This window comes from Dermacentor albipictus, chromosome 9, assembly GCF_038994185.2.
Source record: "Dermacentor albipictus isolate Rhodes 1998 colony chromosome 9, USDA_Dalb.pri_finalv2, whole genome shotgun sequence".
NCBI classification, from domain to species: domain Eukaryota; kingdom Metazoa; phylum Arthropoda; class Arachnida; order Ixodida; family Ixodidae; genus Dermacentor; species Dermacentor albipictus.
Window position 1 is genome coordinate 30,625,300 of NC_091829.1, and position 20,121 is coordinate 30,645,420.

The 20,121-nt window shown below is 48.0% G+C and overlaps 2 protein-coding genes across 2 annotated transcripts in view; one reads left to right on the forward strand and one right to left on the reverse strand.

The window, feature by feature from the left end:
- LOC135912749 (phospholipid-transporting ATPase ABCA1-like) overlaps positions 1 to 3,617 on the reverse strand; it is a 135,773-nt gene extending 132,156 nt beyond the window's left edge. Inside the window, exon 1 of the mRNA XM_065445282.1 lies at positions 3,446 to 3,617. Within this exon, the coding sequence (XP_065301354.1) occupies positions 3,446 to 3,570 (125 nt within the window). The 5' untranslated portion in view covers positions 3,571 to 3,617. The remainder of the gene's footprint in view (positions 1 to 3,445) is intronic.
- A 1,095-nt stretch (positions 3,618 to 4,712) lies between these two features.
- On the forward strand, positions 4,713 to 19,492 carry LOC135912744 (Ig-like V-type domain-containing protein FAM187A). The gene is made up of 8 exons (XM_070525537.1): positions 4,713 to 4,903; positions 8,728 to 8,859; positions 10,789 to 11,026; positions 12,334 to 12,489; positions 16,173 to 16,328; positions 17,202 to 17,390; positions 18,329 to 18,480; positions 19,174 to 19,492. Exons 1-8 carry the CDS (start codon positions 4,761 to 4,763, stop codon positions 19,334 to 19,336), a joined length of 1,329 nt encoding a protein of 442 aa, XP_070381638.1. The 5' UTR covers positions 4,713 to 4,760; the 3' UTR covers positions 19,337 to 19,492.
- The last annotated feature ends 629 nt before the right edge of the window (positions 19,493 to 20,121 follow it).

The following is a 20,121-nucleotide window of genomic DNA, read 5'->3' on the forward strand; positions in this document are numbered from 1 at the left end:
CATGCGCGAAAAGCATCTCTCCTACGGCATGGTGTCCGAGATCGCCGTGCCTACGGCAAAGGAGTTCTGCGAATGACCGCAATGTCGAAGAAGGTTCAGAAAAAACGGGAAAAATTTCCGTCAGCGCGAGGCAACATTGAAGGTGTAGCTTCTAGCTAGGGTTGGGTGGATTACATTTTTCCTGTTTCCTACACCTCTCCTACGTACGAGGATGAGTAAAAGAATGCAGATCTGTACAAACTATTACGCAGCTGAAAGCCTTCTGAAAGCGACCGAACGATGGCCAATCGAACCTGCAAGAACGTCGTGCTCAGTAGAATTACTGTATATGCTACCTAAACAGTAGCTCTAGTGCTCGGCGGCAGAACGCGCCATGTACCGTGTGTCCCAGCTAACGTTAGCAAACTGTTCAACGAAAAAGAATATTTCAAAAACACGATACAAGATACTGTAATAAGAACTACGGCGTTCAGTCGCCAGAGTTCTGACAACCGAACACCGTAGGTCTTAAAATCGCATCTTGCTCCGTGTTTTTTTTTTAAATTTTTTTTTTCGTTGAACAGTTTGGCTAACGTTAGCTGGGGCACCATATACAATTACTGCGTCGGGTACAGCGCTCTCTAAAATTTATGAAGGACAGTCCCCAGTAAATCCTGCAGACGTCTTGCAATATAACATCTCCAGAATGTCTGTAGACGTCAATAACGTGCATAGCTGGGCTGGTTGGAACACCTTGGTTGGAACGTGATTAGCAGCACGAAACAGTGCAGGGAAAGGATAATAATAATAATAATATTTGGGGTTTTACGTGCCAAAACCACTTTCTGATTATGAGGCACGCCGTAGTGGAGGACTCCGGAAATTTTGACCACCTGGGGTTCTTTAACGTGCACCTAAATCTAAGCACACGGGTGTTTTCGCATTTCGCCCCCATCGAAATGCGGCCGCCGTGGCCGGGATTCGATCCCGCGACCTCGTGCTCAGCAGCCCAACACCATAGCCACTGAGCAACCACGGCGGGTCAGGGAAAGGACCAGAAGCACACACCGTGCAATGTCCAGAGGCCTGTCTATAACTTATGGTCTTTACTTTTTAAGGCGAATTCTTTGTCAAATGTAGACCGGTTTTTTCTTGCAGGGCATGTGACCGTTATCGTAGGCCAATGCCAAAGGCGGTGTAGTTTAACACGGCGTCTCAAACAGTGACCTAGGACTGTGGTTGGAGCGCACAGTTGTTATCAAACACCCAGACATCGCTCAATGTGACCTTCAGACCCGGTGGAGCACCCATGAAACAATGTGCAATCGCTGGACACAACCCTTCTCAGATTCTAGGCATAGCGCACCTGTGTACTTCTACATGTGCACGTTGACGCCAGCAATAACGTACATTGCGCTTGCTCCGCCCTAACCGGTGAATCCACCAGTGAAACAAGCGATATGTCACCGGTCATGACGCGGTCAAAACGATAATCAATGAACTGATGGACATTGAGTAAATATGCCAATTGATGTACATATGTATAACTGTGGATAATATAACAATGAAAATTGCACATGATCATCATCTCTTACAATACAATGCAATATAATTCATCTCCACAGCCTGCGGTGTACCTATCGCTTCAGAAAATTACCGCAGTTCGGAAGTGCCCTTTTACTACTAAACAACAATGCTTCGCATCATGTACGTAGCGTTCAATTGGAGTTGTCAGCCAAATATTTATCGGCTTTTGCGCATAGCCTTGTAAGCAAACAAGTTGTTTGAAAGTGTGTGTGCGTATGTGCGTGGGGCAGTATACCAAATTAAGACCTCTTAACGACTTTTGTTTATATATAGTTTTTCATGTAGAGACCCTCTATATACATATCCTTGTAATTTTACAAAAACGTTTGGAGTGAAGCAAACAACCACACATATGAAGATTCACGGCACGAGCGCCAGGCCCGGCAGTTTGCTTCGCGTTAAACTTATTGTGAAAAAAAAATGTCCGTCAACAATCTCAAAAGGTTCCCCTCAAACACATTCAGTCTACTTTTTATAGACTAAAGAATGAGTCTGGCAGTTAAGTGCATTTTCTTGAAGCAATGCGCACATTCTGCACTGCAGTGCCGATATCATAGCTGTTGAGGAGTTTTAGTGCTAAGAAAAAACGTACACAAAGGAAGGTGAAATGAACAGTAGGACTACTGTCAGCACCTTAATAACAAAAAGGATCCATACATACATATTAAGCTCGTGAGCACGCGCACAATACATCTACATATCCACACACTGACGCCCGCAAATCAGAGGCAGATTCTCAAGAATAAGCATGCAGTACAACAGGCGGCTCACTCATGCAACGTTCTCTGTGTGCGTGTCAACTATAACAGTCTGTGTGCGTCTTTTTGTGAGCCAAGTAACCTCAACAGTCGTGCAAGACCAATTATAGGTCACCAGCTAGTCCTGCCTCAGTAGCTACAGGTTTACACGAACTCGACAGAGGCGGGTCGAGTCGGGTTGCCGGGCTGAAAACCGGTCGTCGGGTTCACTTAAACGCTATAGCAGATCGGCACGAGCAAGCGTCCAGGTGACTGGTGTCAACCCACCTACAAGGAGTGGGTCGACTCGTCCAACCAGCTCGACAAGATGCACGTAAACCAAGTCGAGTCAGGCTGAGTCATCTCGACTTCTCGATCGACCCGCTCGCGTCGAGTTCGTGCAAACGAAACTATAGTATAGAACAGGCGTAAGCTGTGCGATTGAAGCAACCCACCTACAAGAAGTGGGCCGACTCGTCCAACCAGCTTGACAAGATGCACGTAAACCAAGTCCAGTCGGGCTGGGTCATCTCGACTTCTCAATCGACCCGCTCGCGTCGAGTTCGTGCAAACGAAACTATAGTATAGAACAGGCGTAAGCTGTGCGATTGAAGCAACCCACCTACAAGAAGTGGGTCGACTCGTCCAACCAGCTTGACAAGATGCACGTAAACCAAGTCCAGTCGGGCTGGGTCATCTCGACTTCTCAATCGACCCGCTCGCGTCGAGTTCGTGCAAACGAAACTATAGTATAGAACAGGCGTAAGCTGTGCGATTGAAGCAACCCACCTACAAGAAGTGGGTCGACTCGTCCAACCAGCTTGACAAGATGCACGTAAACCAAGTCGAGTCGGGCTGGGTCATCTCGACTTCTGAATCGACCCGCTCGCGTCGAGTTCGTGCAAACGAAACTATAGTATAGAGCAGGCGTAAGCTGTGCGATTGAAGCAACCCACCTACAAGAAGTGGGTCGACTCGTCCAACCAGCTTGACAAGATGCACGTAAACCAAGTCGAGTCGGGCTGGGTCATCTCGACTTCTGAATCGACCCGCTCGCGTCGAGTTCGTGCAAACGAAACTATAGCATAGAACAGGCGCAAGCTGTGCGATTGAAGCGGATGTGGTTGGATGGTTGCCTATACCTGCGACGTTGGCTTCGGCGCTCCGTAGGCGGCGGTTGCGTGGCGACGACCGGCGACCGAGTCTTGCGGACGTCGGTGCTGCGGGCGGTGCGGCCTCCGCGGACGCTCACTCTTGGCTCCGTCATCGTGACGAACGGCGATCCGGGCCCGTTTGCGAAACCTGCTGGCTCGCTTTCTCCTCAAATAGTGCCGCTCACCCACTACCGGTGATTGAAGTGCGTTACACGTGTAAAAGACAACTATGACAAATGCATAATTTTCAGTGCAATATAAGGCGTCTCAAGGTTAAAGGTGCCGCTGGAAGGACCTCCTAATCTAAACCGCAAAAAACGCAGAGAGAGAGAGAGAGAGAGAGAGAGAGAGAGAGAGAGAGAGAGAGAGAGAGAGCGAAATATTTGTTGATACGAAATGCAGAGAGATCGGCCTGAGGTACATTCCTCTAGCCAGCTACTCTGCGTTGGGGGAAGGGGAAGAGGGAAAGAAAGAGGCGCATGATGGGTGACGATGATGAGGAAAGATGTAAAGCTTATAGTAAGCTGTTCGGACAACTTAAAGCGTACAGTCCAGGCTCGTGCTTTTTAAAAAACTCAAGAGAGATTAATGGAAGCTAAAGGCGTTGCTACTTAGGAACGAGGAACGGACAAGAATAGGCTGCAGACAATTAAAAAAAACGAAAATAAAATCTAGGAATAAACAACTCAAGCCCAGATGACTGAGTGCAAAGAATAACTGCTGTAAGTTCAACATGAGTGCCTTCGTGGCTCAGTTGTCCAAACTGGCGTCCCAGGGTCCTAGGAAATCGGTATTCTGTATCTGCATTTTTTTAATATTTGATTTTTTCTTACCATGTGGAGATTCATCTCCTCCTGTGTGAACAGTCTCCCCCGTGAGACATGTGTCAATATTACGATGACGAACACAACATCATTTCTGGCAGCGTAGCCTTCTGAATGCACGAATGAACGTATGGAGTTATGATTCGCGGACCCTTCAACCGTTCCCTATTATATTTTCTGCATGAAACAAATATGGCTATGTACATGTAAGCACATCCCTGTATTGTTCCTTAAGGCAGACTTCCGCATCAAAACAATAATAAAGAAAATGAAAAAGAAAAGAAATTTGCGGAGAGCAGGTCGAATGGTCCCGTTCTAATTGACGGCTTCTCACGCGGAGGTGTTTACATCAAGATCCCCGTTTTCGTCCGCTCACCCCGTCCTAAACGTCAAGAGAGACATTTTAGATATCCTCTTGCCCAGTCGGCCGCTGTGGGTATGTGCCATAACTATAGAACATAACTATAGAACAGAAGGACATGCTTTGTTTGGCTCGCCATGCCAAACGCAACAATGCAACGGGCGCTACTGCTGTTCAAGCTGTGCTCATTCTTTTCGTGAGCACCGCTTCCCAGTGCAACGCCTACGACTTTCTCGGTGCTGTCAAGAGCCTCTTCAGAGCGTGAGTCTCGCGGTAGTCGCCATTGGACGACGACTTCAACCACTCGTACATTGTATTTATTTGTTTATTTGTTTACTAACACGTTCGTCCGTTACAGAGCGCAGCGTCGGTGCACACGAAGACACCACATATGCAGAACTTCGTCGAGGAAGCACAGACTACATGAAATGCAGGAGAAAGTTGGGCTTCCAAAACACACATCCGTAATGCAAACCACACGCGACTCGTTAACAAGCAAAAGTCAATGCAGTTTCTTTATTATTGCTGTTTCTTTATCAAGCAGTTTAACACTATCGCACCGGAGAAGCAGCTGGGGCAATTCATTTCTTGTCTTTCCTTGGAAAGAATGAATAAGAGTGTGCATAATAACTTCGTGCTTGCCCAATGCGACGTGCATCACCGTGCCTCCACATTACACTTACACAGCCGTTTGCGGAGCTAAGTAAACTTTACTGTTAGTGTTAAAAAAAGTTGGTGGTGCATCCATTTTTAGATATGATTGATGAGTTTAATACTGTTAGCAAGCGATCTGCTGGTTAGTGCGTAGTTGTTGGTACTGCGCTTTATATAATGTTTACAACGAAAGGTGGCCATACCAGTTGACACATATATACGCACTGACAAAAGTTGGCGTCCAAGAAGTTCATTAAAGAGGAGCACATCCCCAGTGCCACATACCTAGCGACACAAGTTGGCATGGAATATTGTATTTTAAGAGTGGCACATACCCAGGTTGAAGAAGTAGCAAGAAACCGCCGCAGCATGAAATTAGTGAGAAGAAAACTTGGCATATGACAGAGCAAGATGTATGCACTGAAAGATAAGCAGGGTAATGTCTTCAGCAAGTTCGATCATATAGTAAAAGCAGCAGAAGAATTCTATACTGACCTGTACGTTACCCAGAGCGGCCAAGCTACCTTCATTCGAAGTAGTGATGAGCAGAATACAGAGAATTCTTTTTATAACAAGCGACGAAGAGATGACCCGGGTAAAATCGGCAGGAGAAGATGGAATAACAGTCGATTTAATCAAAGATGGAGGAGATATCACGCTTGAAAAGCTTGCGCCCCTTTATACGCAATGCCTCACGACGTCAAGTGTACCAGAGAGCTGGAAGAATGTCAACATTATACTAATCCATAAGAAGCGAGACTTTAAAGAATTGAAGAACAAGCCCATTAGCTTGCGTTCAGTATTGTATAAAATATATTCCCCAAAATAACTTACAATAGAATCAGGCCAACTCTCGACTTCAATAAACCAAAAGAACAGGCTGGCTTCAGGAAGGGACATCCTACATGGGATGACATCCATGTCATCAATAAAGTAACCGAGAAATCTGCGGAGTACAATCAACCTCTCTATATGGATTTCATAGATTATGAAAAGGTATTTGATTCAGTTGAGATACGAGCTGTCTAGAGACATTGCGTAGTCGAGGAGTAAGGAGGCATACGTGAATATCTTAGAAAATATCTACAAATATTCTACAGCTACTTTGGTTCTCCACAAGTAGAAAGTTACCTATCAAGAAAGGGGTCAGACAAGGAGACAATCTATCCAGCACTATTCACTGCATGATTAGACGAGGTATTCAAGCTACTAGACTGGGAGGGCTGTGGAGTGAGGATCAACGCCACTATCTCAGCAACCTTCGGTTTGCAGATTACGTTGTACCGTTCAGCAACACTGGGGACAAATTACAATAAATGATTGAGGACCTTAAATGAGAAAGTGTAATCGTTGGGTTGAAGATTGATGTGCAGAAGACAAAGATAATGTTCTATAGCCTGGCAAGGGAACGATGGCTCAGGATCGCCAGTCAGCCTCTAGAGTCTGTGCAGGAGTACGTTTATCTAGGTCACTTAGTCACAGGGGACCATGATCATGAGAAGGAAACTTACAGAATAAGAATTGCATATGGCAGGCGTTACCAAATCCTGGCTGGGAGCTTACCACTGTCGTCGAAAAGTAAAGCGTACGATCATTGCATTCTACCGGTGCTAACATATGGCGCAGAAACTTAGAAGTTAATAGAGAAGCTCGAGAACATAAGGACCGCGCAAAAAGCGATGGAACGAAAACTGTTGTGCGTATACCGTTAAGAGACAGGAAGAGAGCGGTGTGGGTCAGAGAACAAACGGGGATAGCCGATATTCTAGTTGGCATTGGGAGAAAAAATGGAGCTGGGCACGGCGCGTAATGCGTAGAATAGATAACCGGTGGACCACTTGATTTACAGAATGGGTGCCAAGGGAAGTGAAGCGCAGTCGAGGACGGCATAAAACTAAGTGGGGTGATGAAATAAAAAAAAATGCAGGCACAAGTTGGAATCAGCTAGCAGAGAGAGCTAACTGGAAATTGCAGGCAGAGGCCTTCGTCCTGCAGAGGACATGAATAGGCTTAGATGCAGTGGTGCAAGAGTTGGTAGCCCGATGTTATATGCCTTTTACCGTGGTCTACCCAGTGGCCCAAGATGGCGGGATAGAGGTTATATATATATATATATATATATATATATATATATATATATATATATATATATATATATATATATATATATATATATATATATATATATATATATATATATATATATATATATATATCACGCACGCACACACACGTACGCACACACGCGTGCACATAGACACGCACACACATACGCACACACACGCACACACATATACGCATACGCACGCGCACACACTCATACATGCGTGCACACAAACGCACGTACACACACACACGCACACATACGCACACACACACGCGCGCACAGACACGCACATACGCACGCACACATATTGGGCTCGCGAGTAGGGGCAGTGTGCGCCACCCGAACTCGTCAGCTTTTCAGGCCAGTTCTTTTTCTTTTTTTTTTCTTTTTTTACGCGGTCACAGCATCAGCAAACAAGCTCACAAACGACGGAAATGGACATCACGTGACCAAAACGAAGCCATCGTAGCCAGTATTTTGTTCGATGGGGGGAGGGGGCTAAGGTTCCATTATTCCCTGTTAAGATTCCCATCCTTGGTGCATGATAATACAACTATTACCTTGAATAGGCTTTTGGTCTGCCTGAAGGCGTGTACCATTTTGTAGTTGCTTGAGGTAGTCGTTCGAAGGATATGCGCCTTTGTTCATAAGCCACATGCCAGGCATAAAAGGGAATAGGGCGCCAGCTGGAAAATTTTCTAGGAGGGCGGTCTGAAACCCGGTAGACTACCTCCCTACCTCCCCCCTCGCGCCCCTCTTGCTACGCCACTGGCCTCGGCCAAGTAATAAGCGCAGTGCCGCAGGCTGCTACATATCGGGGCAGGTCTTGCTGATGTGACCAATCAAATAAAAAAATTTAGGCTTTCTATTAGTCCGCCGAGAGATTAAAACTTAACCTCGCGTTCAAGCACGAACTACTTGCGCTGCAGGTGACTCTCCACGGCTTTCTATATTTTGCTCGACGTCCATTGCTACAGGCGATAACTTCTATGCCTCACTTGCCGCTCGGAACAACGCAACAGCGAGCTACCCTTCAATTGCGGCTTCTTCACAATAAGAGTTTACTCACACGGAGAAGCGCTTTGACCGAATTTCATCGTTTTACCCACGGGTTCTGGGCTTTACAAACAGCACGGGAATTATAGTCATGCCTGTGCGAGGGTTGGGAGCAATATCCGAAACACGATGGAATAAATAAAAAAAATGGGTTTCTGCGGCCGAATAATGCAGTTTGTCAAAAAAGTTTGCGCGCACCTGGGGAAATGCATAGCTTCTTTCGCAGCTGTAGCACATATATCTGTCGCAAACCGTCGTGCTCGCGTAGGCGGGTGATCGAGTGGTCCTGGGACGAGTACGAGCGGTGCATCCAGGAGCGTTCAGACGACACGCCGCCCCGACGCCAATCGGTCCTCGTGCTGCTGGGCTCGAAGGTGGAGCTACCTTGCCCTGGGATATGGTAAGTGCGTGCTGCTCGGTGTGCACGGCGTGTGTGTGAGTGTGGTCAGCTTCGAACTCATCGGGAGAGTTGACGTCGATCGCACGAGTGCGCCTACGTACATGGCAGTGCTGTGACGTCACTGTGTGCCGTGACGTCACAAGCAACATCAGTTATTTGCTTGACGTGTGCACCAACGCATTTCATCGGACGCTTTGAAAATTAATATCTCGAAACTGGTGCAGTTCAGAGAATTCGTTCCAAGTGGATGCGCGCCTTGCGAACTCACTAGCTGCAATTCGTAAATGAAAAGATATGTGCCATACAGTGATTAAAGTTAGGGTAATTAGGTTAATTATTTAATTAGGCGTTTTGGTCTCTCGTTGAAGTAATAGCCGGCTCATCTAGTAATTTTGATCAAGCACTACAATTGTGCTATATGGCACACGCGATTTTTAAAAAACTTTGACCCTACAAAGAAAAGTTGGGTAGGCGTTACACCCTTGTATCACAAGATTTAAGGCAACAGCCTGCAGCTCATTTGATAATACACGAAGTTATACAATCGTGGTTGTCGTCGCTCGGCTTCTTCCGCTCATCGTACCCGTCGTTCCGCTTCTCGCTTCTGCAGTTCGAGATCAGCCTGTCTTTGGCATCGTGCTCGTGCAGACGCAGCGGCAACCGCTTCTTCCGCAGCAGCGTGCTTGCGCGGCCGTCCTCGCGAGCCGCCGACAACCGCCGCCCCTTCGACTGTGACGTCAATGCGCAGAGCGCTCGCGCCCGCTTTTCTGCGCAACGACTCCTGGCGCGACAGCAATCGCTAAACTTGAAATTCGGCTAACACTTAAGATTTGCTCACGTGTGGGAATAAGGACACATTATACCGTTTGTAAGCCTCGGAACGTCATCAACGCGCTCATTATGCAGATTCGTGACGTGGCGCCACCTCCTTCGCACCGTCACGAGCGCCGCCTAGTGACGCACGCGCTAGGCCACACCTTTAGTCAGCGAGATGGCTGCGACGAGACGTGTGCAATGGCGCACACATGAGACACATCTTTAGTAAGCCAGAACTGTGGAGCAGCCATGCCTTCAAGGACGCGTGCTTGTCTCGCACCTCGGAAAGTCGGGTTCGATACCCACCCAGACCTTTATGTACCAAATTGTATTTTCAAAGCCACTAATTTACTTTGTTTTCGGGAACTCCTCTGAGGAGGTCACTCCGAGCATATTTCGACGAGTTTTTATTACTCTTTGCGGCGTCGGCCATTTTTCGTCACGGCGCAGTTTCGCCAAGCTCAACTGCCAGCATAAACACTTAAGGTATTCGCTCTAAAAAAAAAAAATGAACACCCGGTATTATTTTTTCTACAGCCAGAGGTGACCGTTTCATGACGTCACGACACAGAAGGTGGTCACGTGGTAGCGGGATGACACGACGTTTTGGCACTCGCTAGGACTCGCTCTGTTGTTTCTTATGCCACCACTCGTTGCTTGGATCGAACGTCGAGTCTGCTCCCAGATGAACAACTTTTTTGCGTTATGACGTCACGACACAGTCGCTTACTTGGAAACGAAACTTGCTGTAGGAAAGCTATTATGTTCAATATTAAGGCAATACGAGGCCTGCCAGAATCTTTTTTTTTCTATGCTTTAGAAGCCGGTAACCTTCATTCAAGGCGATGAACGATGATGAGTCGAAAATATCACTTGAGTGCTCCTTTAAACGGCTCAATAAATCGTTAAACAGCCTTGCGCGAACGCACAGCCGCACCGTAGCCATGACCACCGAAATTCTGTACTATGGCAGTATTTCGGTAATTGATAATTGCCACATGAAGAACATACGGGAAAATTCCCGGAACGAGTGGTCTTCCTTTCCTTTAGCTTGCCGTTTCGGCCTCTGGGGCGGCGTGGCTTACCTGCGCGCGCGCGTGCCGTGCCGTGCAGCTTTCACCCGGAGTCCGAGGCGCAGTCTCCGTGGCACCGCGTCGACCCGCTGTCCAAGTCTTCCATCGCGCCCGTGGCCTTGGGCAAGGGCGAGACGCGCCGGCAGCTCATGGGCTACGGGGCCCTGGTCGTGACGGACGCGCTGCCTTCGGACACGGGCTTCTACCGGTGCATGTGGGCTGGCAGGGAGTACGCCACCTACCACCTCCAGGTGGTGGCCCGGGAGCCGTACTCCATGGTAAGTCGTCGTCGTCGTCACAAGTAGTAGTAGTAATAGTAGTAGTAGTAGTAGTAGTAGTAGTAGTAGTAGTAGTAGTAGTAGTAGTAGTAGTAAACGACTTTATTGGGGTCCTGATAAGCTAGGCGGGGGCCTGCTAGGTAGGTCCCTACCCAGCCGTTGGCTAGTCCCATGTCGGAACAGAGAGACCATGCCTCTCTGCTCGTTCATGGGCCCTCTGGACAGCCAGGAGCTGGACGTCTTGTTTCGGGTCTATGATGGCCTTCGTCCAGTCTTCTTCTAGGTTAAAATCCTGTAATACAGGATTGTAACACGTCGTCATCACAAGTATTTTTGTTAGTATACAATAATGGCGTAGCATCTAACATAAGTTCGTCAATCTGTCTTTTCGCAGACGATTATGTTATTTATGAGAAAATAACTTGCACGGCCGACGTCGCAGAACTACAATCTGATCTCTCAGGTTTAAAGGAATGGTGCAGTAATAGGCAAATGGAAATTAATCTCGAAAAAAACCAAGCACTTAAATTTAACTAACATGTCTTCTGCACGCTCAAACTCTAGACATTAGACCATGGACTGCAAGTGACCAAAGTTGGCTAGAAAAGAAGTTAGAGGCACGGACAGGCAGAAAGACAGACAACGGGAAGTGCGTAAAATATCCTAGGAATGCTAATCGCATTAAGAAGAGCAATTACTGCACAATGATATGTGGTCGCCCTCTTTGACAATTCACAATTCTCAAAATTCGATAACGATAACTGTAATAAGTAAAAGCACGTTCCGTCCGTAATGCTGTCACTGCTGCGATGGCCCAACGGCCTCGCAAGACTAAGCGTGTGTGTGTGTGTGTGTGCGTGCGTGTGCGTGTGCGTGTGCGTGTGCGCGTGCGTGCGTGCGTGCGTGCGTGCGCGCGTGTGTGTGTGTGTGTGTGTGTGTGTGTGTGTGTGTGTGTGTGTGTGTGTGTGTGTGTGTGTGTGTGCGCGCGTGCGTGCGTGCGTGCGTGCGTGCGTGCGTGTGCGTGTGTGTGTGTGTGTTATAGGTCACCATGATATGGCCTTCGATGCGCATTATAAAGGGGGGTAGATGCTTTCACACGTGATTTCCACAAGTGTTTCTTGTCGCAAGGTCTGGGAGAACGAGCACAACAGCACCGAGGAGCGAGCCGACGTCGCCGGTTTCCCGCTGGTCACGTGGCTCGAGTGTGTGTGTGTGTTATAGGTCACCATGATATGGCCTTCGATGCGCATTATAAAGGGGGGTAGATGCTTTCACACGTGATTTCCACAAGTGTTTCTTGTCGCAAGGTCTGGGAGAACGAGCACAACAGCACCGAGGAGCGAGCCGACGTCGCCGGTTTCCCGCTGGTCACGTGGCTCGAGTGGTCCGAGTGGAGCAGCTGCGACCGCTGCGGCTCCGTCGGCAGGCGCCGCCGAGCCGGCATCTGCACCGTCGGATACAAGGCGAGATTCGTGCTTTGCTGTGCTGCCTCATGCTTCCAAGCCTCTCTGTTCGAGCCAGTTTACCTGTGTTTCTGCACCGATAACCGCCGTCCAAGGTCTCTGTTAGAGCTAACCTGTTAGAGTCAACGTGTCTGTATTTTTACAGCATTAACGTAGTACTGACAGCACTCTACAATAGCTCACTGTAACTGGTATAGCTGTTTGAGCTTGTGTTTCTTTCTACAGCAATCTACCCATAATCAGAGAGCTCTCTGGCAATAGCTACACATCGTCCCCCTGTAGAGGTCTATCGCTGTAAAACAGTTCAGTTACAGTCACCTTGCATACGTTTCTTTCTGCCAAGAGAACCGTAGAACCGATAGCTTTTATATACATGCTATAGCGATAGCCGTAAACTGATAGCTTTCTGGCGATAGCTGCACATCGCCTGTAGAGGGCTGTCACTGTAAAACATTTCTGTTAGAGCCACCTTGCATGCGTGTCACTCCGCCAAGAGAACCGTAGAGCCGGTAGTTCTCTATATGCGCGATATATTCAGAAAGAACACTTTATGCGAAGATGTAGGGCAATTTAAGGGGCGATCTTTGGCATGGCGTTGCCGGCATCGTGCGTGGCCCCTAGTGCGACGAACTGAACACACGTAAACTGCGAAAAAGAGCACGTCGTCACGTCGCGGAGCGTTGTGCCTGCGGGGTTGACGCTTGCCGCTGTAAGTGAACACAGCGCGAACGTACTTGGAACACAAAAGATTCACACAGTCTGACGTTACTCAACACGCCTGTGCACTTTACCAACTTGAAGCCGACAAGCAAACGAGCGGGAAAAAAAATCAAATTGTGGGGTTTAACGACCCGAATCTGCACAGTGAGGGACGCGGTAGCGGGGTTCACCGGATTAATTTCGACTACCTGGGGTTCTTAAACGTGCATCTAAAGCTAAGCGCACAAGCGTTCTTGCATTTCTCCCCAATCAAAATACGGCTGTCACTGCCGGGATTCGAATCCGCGACCTCGTGCTCTGCGGAGCAACGCCATAGCCACTGAGGCACCACGCTGGGTGCGTGAGCGAAAAAGCATTGGGTTAATACAGACGAGCTGCACAGAATGAGATAAGAATGCACGGTCGGAAGGGTTTGTATCAAAAGTAGCGCTCGACATCGGCACACTTTCTTTAGCTTGGAGATGCATACTTACTTTGCGAAATGCATATGAAATTGTAGGAACAGTAGTGATCACCTGAGATAAACGTGAAGCATGAAATGAAGAGAGCGCATGGCCCGAAATTGTCATCAAGGCATTACCGCGTTGCACGAGACGCAAGGCGAATATATATATATATATATATATATATATATATATATATATATATATATATATATATATATATATATATATATATATATATATATATATATATATATATATATATATATATATATATATATTTTTTTTGCCGCGACATTATGCTGTTAGGGATGAGTATTGCCGAGAGGTTCGTGCCGAGCTCCAGTCAACCCGAATAATCCAGGATCACGTTGAAGATTGATATTTTAAAGGCAGGTCACTGTCGTAGCAAAAACCAGCGTTAAAGGGACACTAAAGGTTACTATTAAGTCAATGTGGACTGTCGAAATACCATCACAGAAACCTCGAAACGCTTGTTTCGTGCCAAGGAGAGACTTATTTTAAGAGAAAATGCGTTCTGAAGCGTCCGCGTACCTCTAGCGCAGCTCAAATCGCCCGTCCTCCGATCGAGGAGTACTGACATCATGGTCTCATAGTGACGTTGCGCCATCGGTGAGTAGAACGGCGACCGCAGACGGCGCCACGGCTTTTCTGCGCAAAACGCAAACGCGCGGCCAGAAACAGAGCCAAGACAGAGCCGACAGCAGGGCGAAAGCGGGAGTATGGTGGCTAGCGGAAGGAGAAACGAATTACGTCCCACATTACGTCCCACGGCACACGGAGAGTCCGTTTTCGTTAAACTATAGGCTGCGGCGAGCTCGCAGCGTGGTCGGCGTGGTCTGTGAGAAGTGACGAGCCTTTTCGCACTCGCAACAGGGCATAAAAATGTGCGAATCGACGCAAAACTCGGCCTAGAAACGTGCTTCGCCACAGCCAGGGCTCAATACGACCCAAGCTGGCATGACCCAGATGTCGTTTCCCGCACCGCCACCAGGCGCCGCTACTATACCTCAAACTCCAGCGCAAGACGCCCATAAGCTGGTACTTCATTCTATGACGCAAACTTCGACGCTCGTCGCAATGGACCCTGACACCGACAGATTGGCTCGCGATGGTGGGCTCAACTTCAGCGATTTGAGCACCGACGAGCGCGACCTGCTGCTGAGGGCTCGCACTGCTGGCGTCGTTGCGTACTACGACGGCGGCCTCGACACCGGCTCTCCGGAGCGGGAAAGCGACGAGGGCTTCCCACGACATCACATGGACGTGGCATTCTCGCTGCTTGTTCCAAATGAAAGTTTCGCGAGCCAGCAGAACCCTCACAGCACGACGCGATAACGAAAGTACTGAAACTCCAAAGCGTGCGCGGCGCAGAGTCGAGCGCGCAGAGTCGAGCGAAAGCGAAACCTTTCGAACACCCATATTACTGAAGGGTAACGTCAAAATGCTATTTTTTCTTACAATCGAATAGACGTAGACAAGTAGCATTTTTTTCCCTCTTATAATCGAATGAAATGATATTTTTAATACGAGTAGTTGAGTATTAGTAACACAAATTATGAGGAGTCCTTTCGTCATCGGGCTAGTACCGGGATGTCGCTGGGGGGTCTCAAATCGTGTCATACATTTACCTCAATTTCTCGGTTACTAAAGCTCTGTTCGCGATTAAATTGACGCCTTAGACGTTCTAGAACATTGCTCTACCACTTTAACTTGAGTTTCTGGTAACTTTAAGGAAAAAAAGTAATAAAGAAAAGAAATTTTTAAAAAGCAGCACGTTGACTCTGGCTTTTTTGCAAGCATACCCTTGCTGCGGCAGAGCCAGCTTCGCAGGCCAAGACGAAAAACGCGACTTTGTCGCTGCGTTCAGCCGCATATCGCGTTGTGCGCTCGTATTTTACGTCGCGCAAACGTAGGGGTGTCGAAAGAGCGCCCTCTGTGTCTCCCGCTTTCGTAGTTGTTCGTCCACTGCCCTGTTGGTTTGCGATATTAATATCCAGCGTGTTTTCGACAGCTTTACAGGGCTACGACAAACCACGAATGTGATCAGGGCAATGCTGCCGGTGCAGATATATCGTCACTACACATGCAAGGACAACCATTGTCGAAGCTTGGATAAGCTATACCAGCAGAGAAGCGGTCAACTGTGACATTCGCCCCCCCCCCCCACCCCCCCACCCCCAACACACACACACAAAAAAAAGAGGGGGAGGTTGACATGCCAAATCCACGATCTGATTATAAGGCATGCCGTAGTGGGAGACTCCGGATTAATTTTGACCACCTGGGGATCTTTAACGTGCACCTAATGCAATCGGCACCGCACTAAACTCACACGAAGCATAACCCTACCTTAACAGGATGCCACACGGTCGGAGTTAGGCTCGAGCTCTGTATCAGTTTCTAGGGCTTCAGCCAGCAGTCACATGCCATATGTGACATAAGAAGCCCTTGTAGCTATTTCATGTTACTCTAATACGCTTTTGTTGTTTCTTGCAGGGTGTCAACAGGACACTACCCAAGGAAGCAGCAATGATGACGCTTCTCTTAAACATTTTCCCGGAAGGCCTCCCCTGCCGGTCCGCCTTGATACCGGAAGTCATCTCGTCGGTGCTCAAAGACCACTGGAGTGTGCACATGATTGGCCTGTGCAGTGTACGTGTTATAGTGGGGCGATATTATATTTCTAAGATAACTATAGGTTGCGTCGCTAAGCACTTCTGACATGTAACCACGCGAATTCAAGCAACTTGCACGACAAGCTTCCGCAGAGTGAACGACATAACGTATGTTACAATCAACTTTCAAAAATTAACACCCCTATCACATTGTTTTTCAATCCGCAGTGCTGGGTCAAGAAATACGACGTCCTGCTGCTGACAAGGTCGCCGATTCGATTCCCTGTATGCAGCGGCCGCATTGCCACAAAAACAAACTGAAAAAAAAACGCTCGATAGCTCTCTATACTTATGGAACAAAACTTCAATGTATCCTGCTACAATTCACAAGAAGGCATGTCTGCATTTCAGAAAGGAGGAGGGGGAAGAAGGACAAGATGGTTATCTAGACTTTGCCCATTTGGTTACCCTACGGGTGAGAAGAGGGCTTGAGGAAAGAGGGAGACGGGGGTTCAGTTTAATTACGTGCACTACACAATGCGCAGCTTGTCTGTAGTGGAGCGCTCAAATCGGCTACTTTCAGGTTACAGCAGTAGAGCCCGTGCGGCTTCCTAGCCTGGTAAGGGATGATGTCAAGCTCAGGCTTCCGGATAAACAGCGCTTACACAAAGCCTACGAAAAAAAAAAAAAGAAGAGACACTCGCTTTGCACTGAGCTATGTGCTGCACCAACCGGTCCAAGTTTCTGCATTCCTGAAAGTGGTGTCAAGCTCCAAGGACATCGTAGCTTCGGTAGCAGCTAGGCCGGTCGTTCACTCTGCCGAAAAAAAAAAAAGAGGAAAGCTTACTTATCTGTGAAGACATCGCGGTGAAGGTGAACGGGAAAGTGAAGACGAACTCTTGAACCGCAGGAGCCCTGCGTCCGCGGCAAGGGCGTCGTGGTGGTGACGGACTCGTCGGGCCTCGTCGAGGAGGTCGTCGACAACAGCCGCGGCATCTTCTCTCTGCGCCAGAAGATTCTCGAGCTGCCCAAGAGAGTGCGGCGCAAAACGGTCAGCCGGGTGCGCGGCAGCGAGGTTCTCCTTTCCTGCTCAAGGCGAGTCCGCGCCTATCCTATACACCTACACAGTCGAACCTCGATACAACGAACATGGATATAACGAATTATCGGATATAACGAAGCGAACGTAAAAACTTTAGCACTAATATCAGTGTTAGCGGATACGTGCCTATAACGAATATAGGTCATAACGAAGGTACTTCTGTGTCAGATACGACTTCGTTGTAACGAAGTTCAACTGTACGCTCACTACACACCGAACGACTGAGATGACGTCCGCTGCAATGGTGATGAACGGTGTTGGCTCGGCATTCATTGTTGGGATGTCAGGAACTAGCGCGCGACTAAGGCCGCGTGACGGTCCGCAAAGCTAGACGTTGTGTCGTGGCGGTTATCGCGAGTGCGCCTGAAAATCAGCATGGGAACGCAGTCTCGATTCATTGCTCTCAGGACACCTGCCAAGCTGTCAACATCAAAATTAATAAAAAATCCCGTGAACATGACACAGGAAAAAAAGAGTGGGGGGGGGGGGGTGCACGCATTTTTCCTACTCTTGCCCCGAGGACAAGCCTTTTGTGATATACATGCGCGCTTTATTGACGACAGCATAAATTTATACGCAGAACACAATTACGCAGCAGCAAAATTGAAATGCAGAGACTGGGGAACAACACGCTTTCACTTTGTTGCCGATCTCGCCTGCTTCAAGAACTTGTCTGTATAAACTTGCTCGACGACTGAGAACGCGACAGCTTTCCACGGTTAAGGTGCGTTATGACACGACTCATGGAAGTTTGTAACGTTTGTTGCGATAGACCTACGGCCTTCAGCGCGACTGTGGTGCTACCACTTCCTTCTGCACGGCGCCTCGACGTTACTCTTTTTCATTCAGAAGCGCGCAACTTTTCTTGAGCATAAGACCAAGTGTACACGCACTCGTCGACACACCCGAATTCACGTGGGATACGATGCAGGCAGCGGTTCAACAGCAAATTCTACCAGTGGCGCAATGGCTCCGTGCTGCTCAACCCCATGGTCGTGTCTCAGCTGTCCGACGGCCGCGTCAAGATAGACCTCGCCAACAACCTGCACATACTCCGCGCGGAATTCTGGGACACGGGAATCTACAAGTACGGGCACGTTCATTGGCAGCGATTTACACCTCAGCCGCTTATATATGATAAAGTTTAGCCTGTATTATAGTAAATCAATAAGCTTCCGCAAATACCACACTTACCGCGAGAGGAGGCTCTGTAAGCGAGGAAAAAAACGCAAATACGAAAGTGGCGACGCCTCCTTCAGGTTCCGGCACTACACCGGCTGTCGTGACGTCATACATTTTGACCCGCGCCGTTTTGGCGCTGGAAAACGTTCTCGGAACTTGCGAATTTGAGTCTACGCTTTCATTGGAATGCAATGTGATCAGTTTATCGAGAAACAGTTTGCAACTCGAGATGGCCCCGTCAAAATTAATGACGTCACGGGTGCCTAGTGCGAGAACTTCAAGGTGGCGTCACCCACTGTCTTTTGTTTTTGTCTTTTCTGACTTTTTTTTTTGCTCACTAACTTTCGATTACGGTGAAGCTGAGCTTTTTGATGCTCCAGAAGTGGTAACTTATCAATCCAGTTGCAACTACTTAACATTTCGTGTCCCTCAAAAGCCCGCGCAATTCTTACTGCGGAGGGGGGGGGGGGTGATGGTGTTGACGTCAGAGTGGAACGTGTGTTGAGCGGTCTCAAACTTAGTCGAATATTCTGCTGCAGCTAAACCGAGCATAACACAGCAAATCTAAGCACATCAATGCCTCTTTCTTTCGCCGCAGCTGCTACGACGGCACATCTCTAGTCGCAACGGTCAAGCTGAAGATCACAAGACCAAGCGTGATGGCCAGGCTTCACGTATTCGCTTCGTACTTCAACGTTGCCGCCCTTAGCGGCGTCATAGTACTAGTAATGATTTCCATTGTACGAGGCTCCAAGGGATGACTTTTTCCCCTCTTATTTCTGCTGAGTATAGTAGGTCATTATAGTGTCCTCCGCTGGTCGATACCAGAATCATACTTTACGGGAGGCTCCTGCGAAGATTTACAGTGGCAAATCCTACAGCGTTGGCAAAAGAAAAAAATAAAAGCGAGAAAAGGCTGGCGTGCCACGTGCATGTTTATTGCGGCGTTCCTCCTCTCCCGGCCTCTCCTTCTCCTGGCGGGTATTCTCTGAGCGTCCACCTGTCGGACATGTCCATTTTGTCTGCCCTTGGTGTTCTCATCGGCTGGGCTGGGTACAAGCGCCCCCAGCCAATCAACAGTTCGGCAGCAGACGAAATGGACAGGTCCACCAAGTGGACACTTATAGAATACCCTTACAGAACAACAAAAATTAATATGTTCTAAAACAACACATTAGTAGCCGTTACCAGTGTGTTTATTTCTAAGGATTAAAAGTTGTGTCATTCACTACTGAGCCTACAAAAAAAGAACAGTTGCGTACAACTGCGGTCAAAAAACATCGAACTATATCCAAGTGCGAACGAAGCCTCTGTAAGAAGTCTCTCTGATTGCTATATCTCTGACTGCTATGTATGGAAGGGACTATAGAGCTACGTCAAGTTATAGTTTAGACATATTCATGGACATATTCACTAGCCATTGTGAGGACATTTAGTTAGAAAAAATATGTCATAAAATTGCAGCGCTATGGCTATAGCACTTGTCTCCAAGCCATACGCTTCTCGCCATTGTGAATACAATTAGAAAAAGCATCAAAATGTCGAC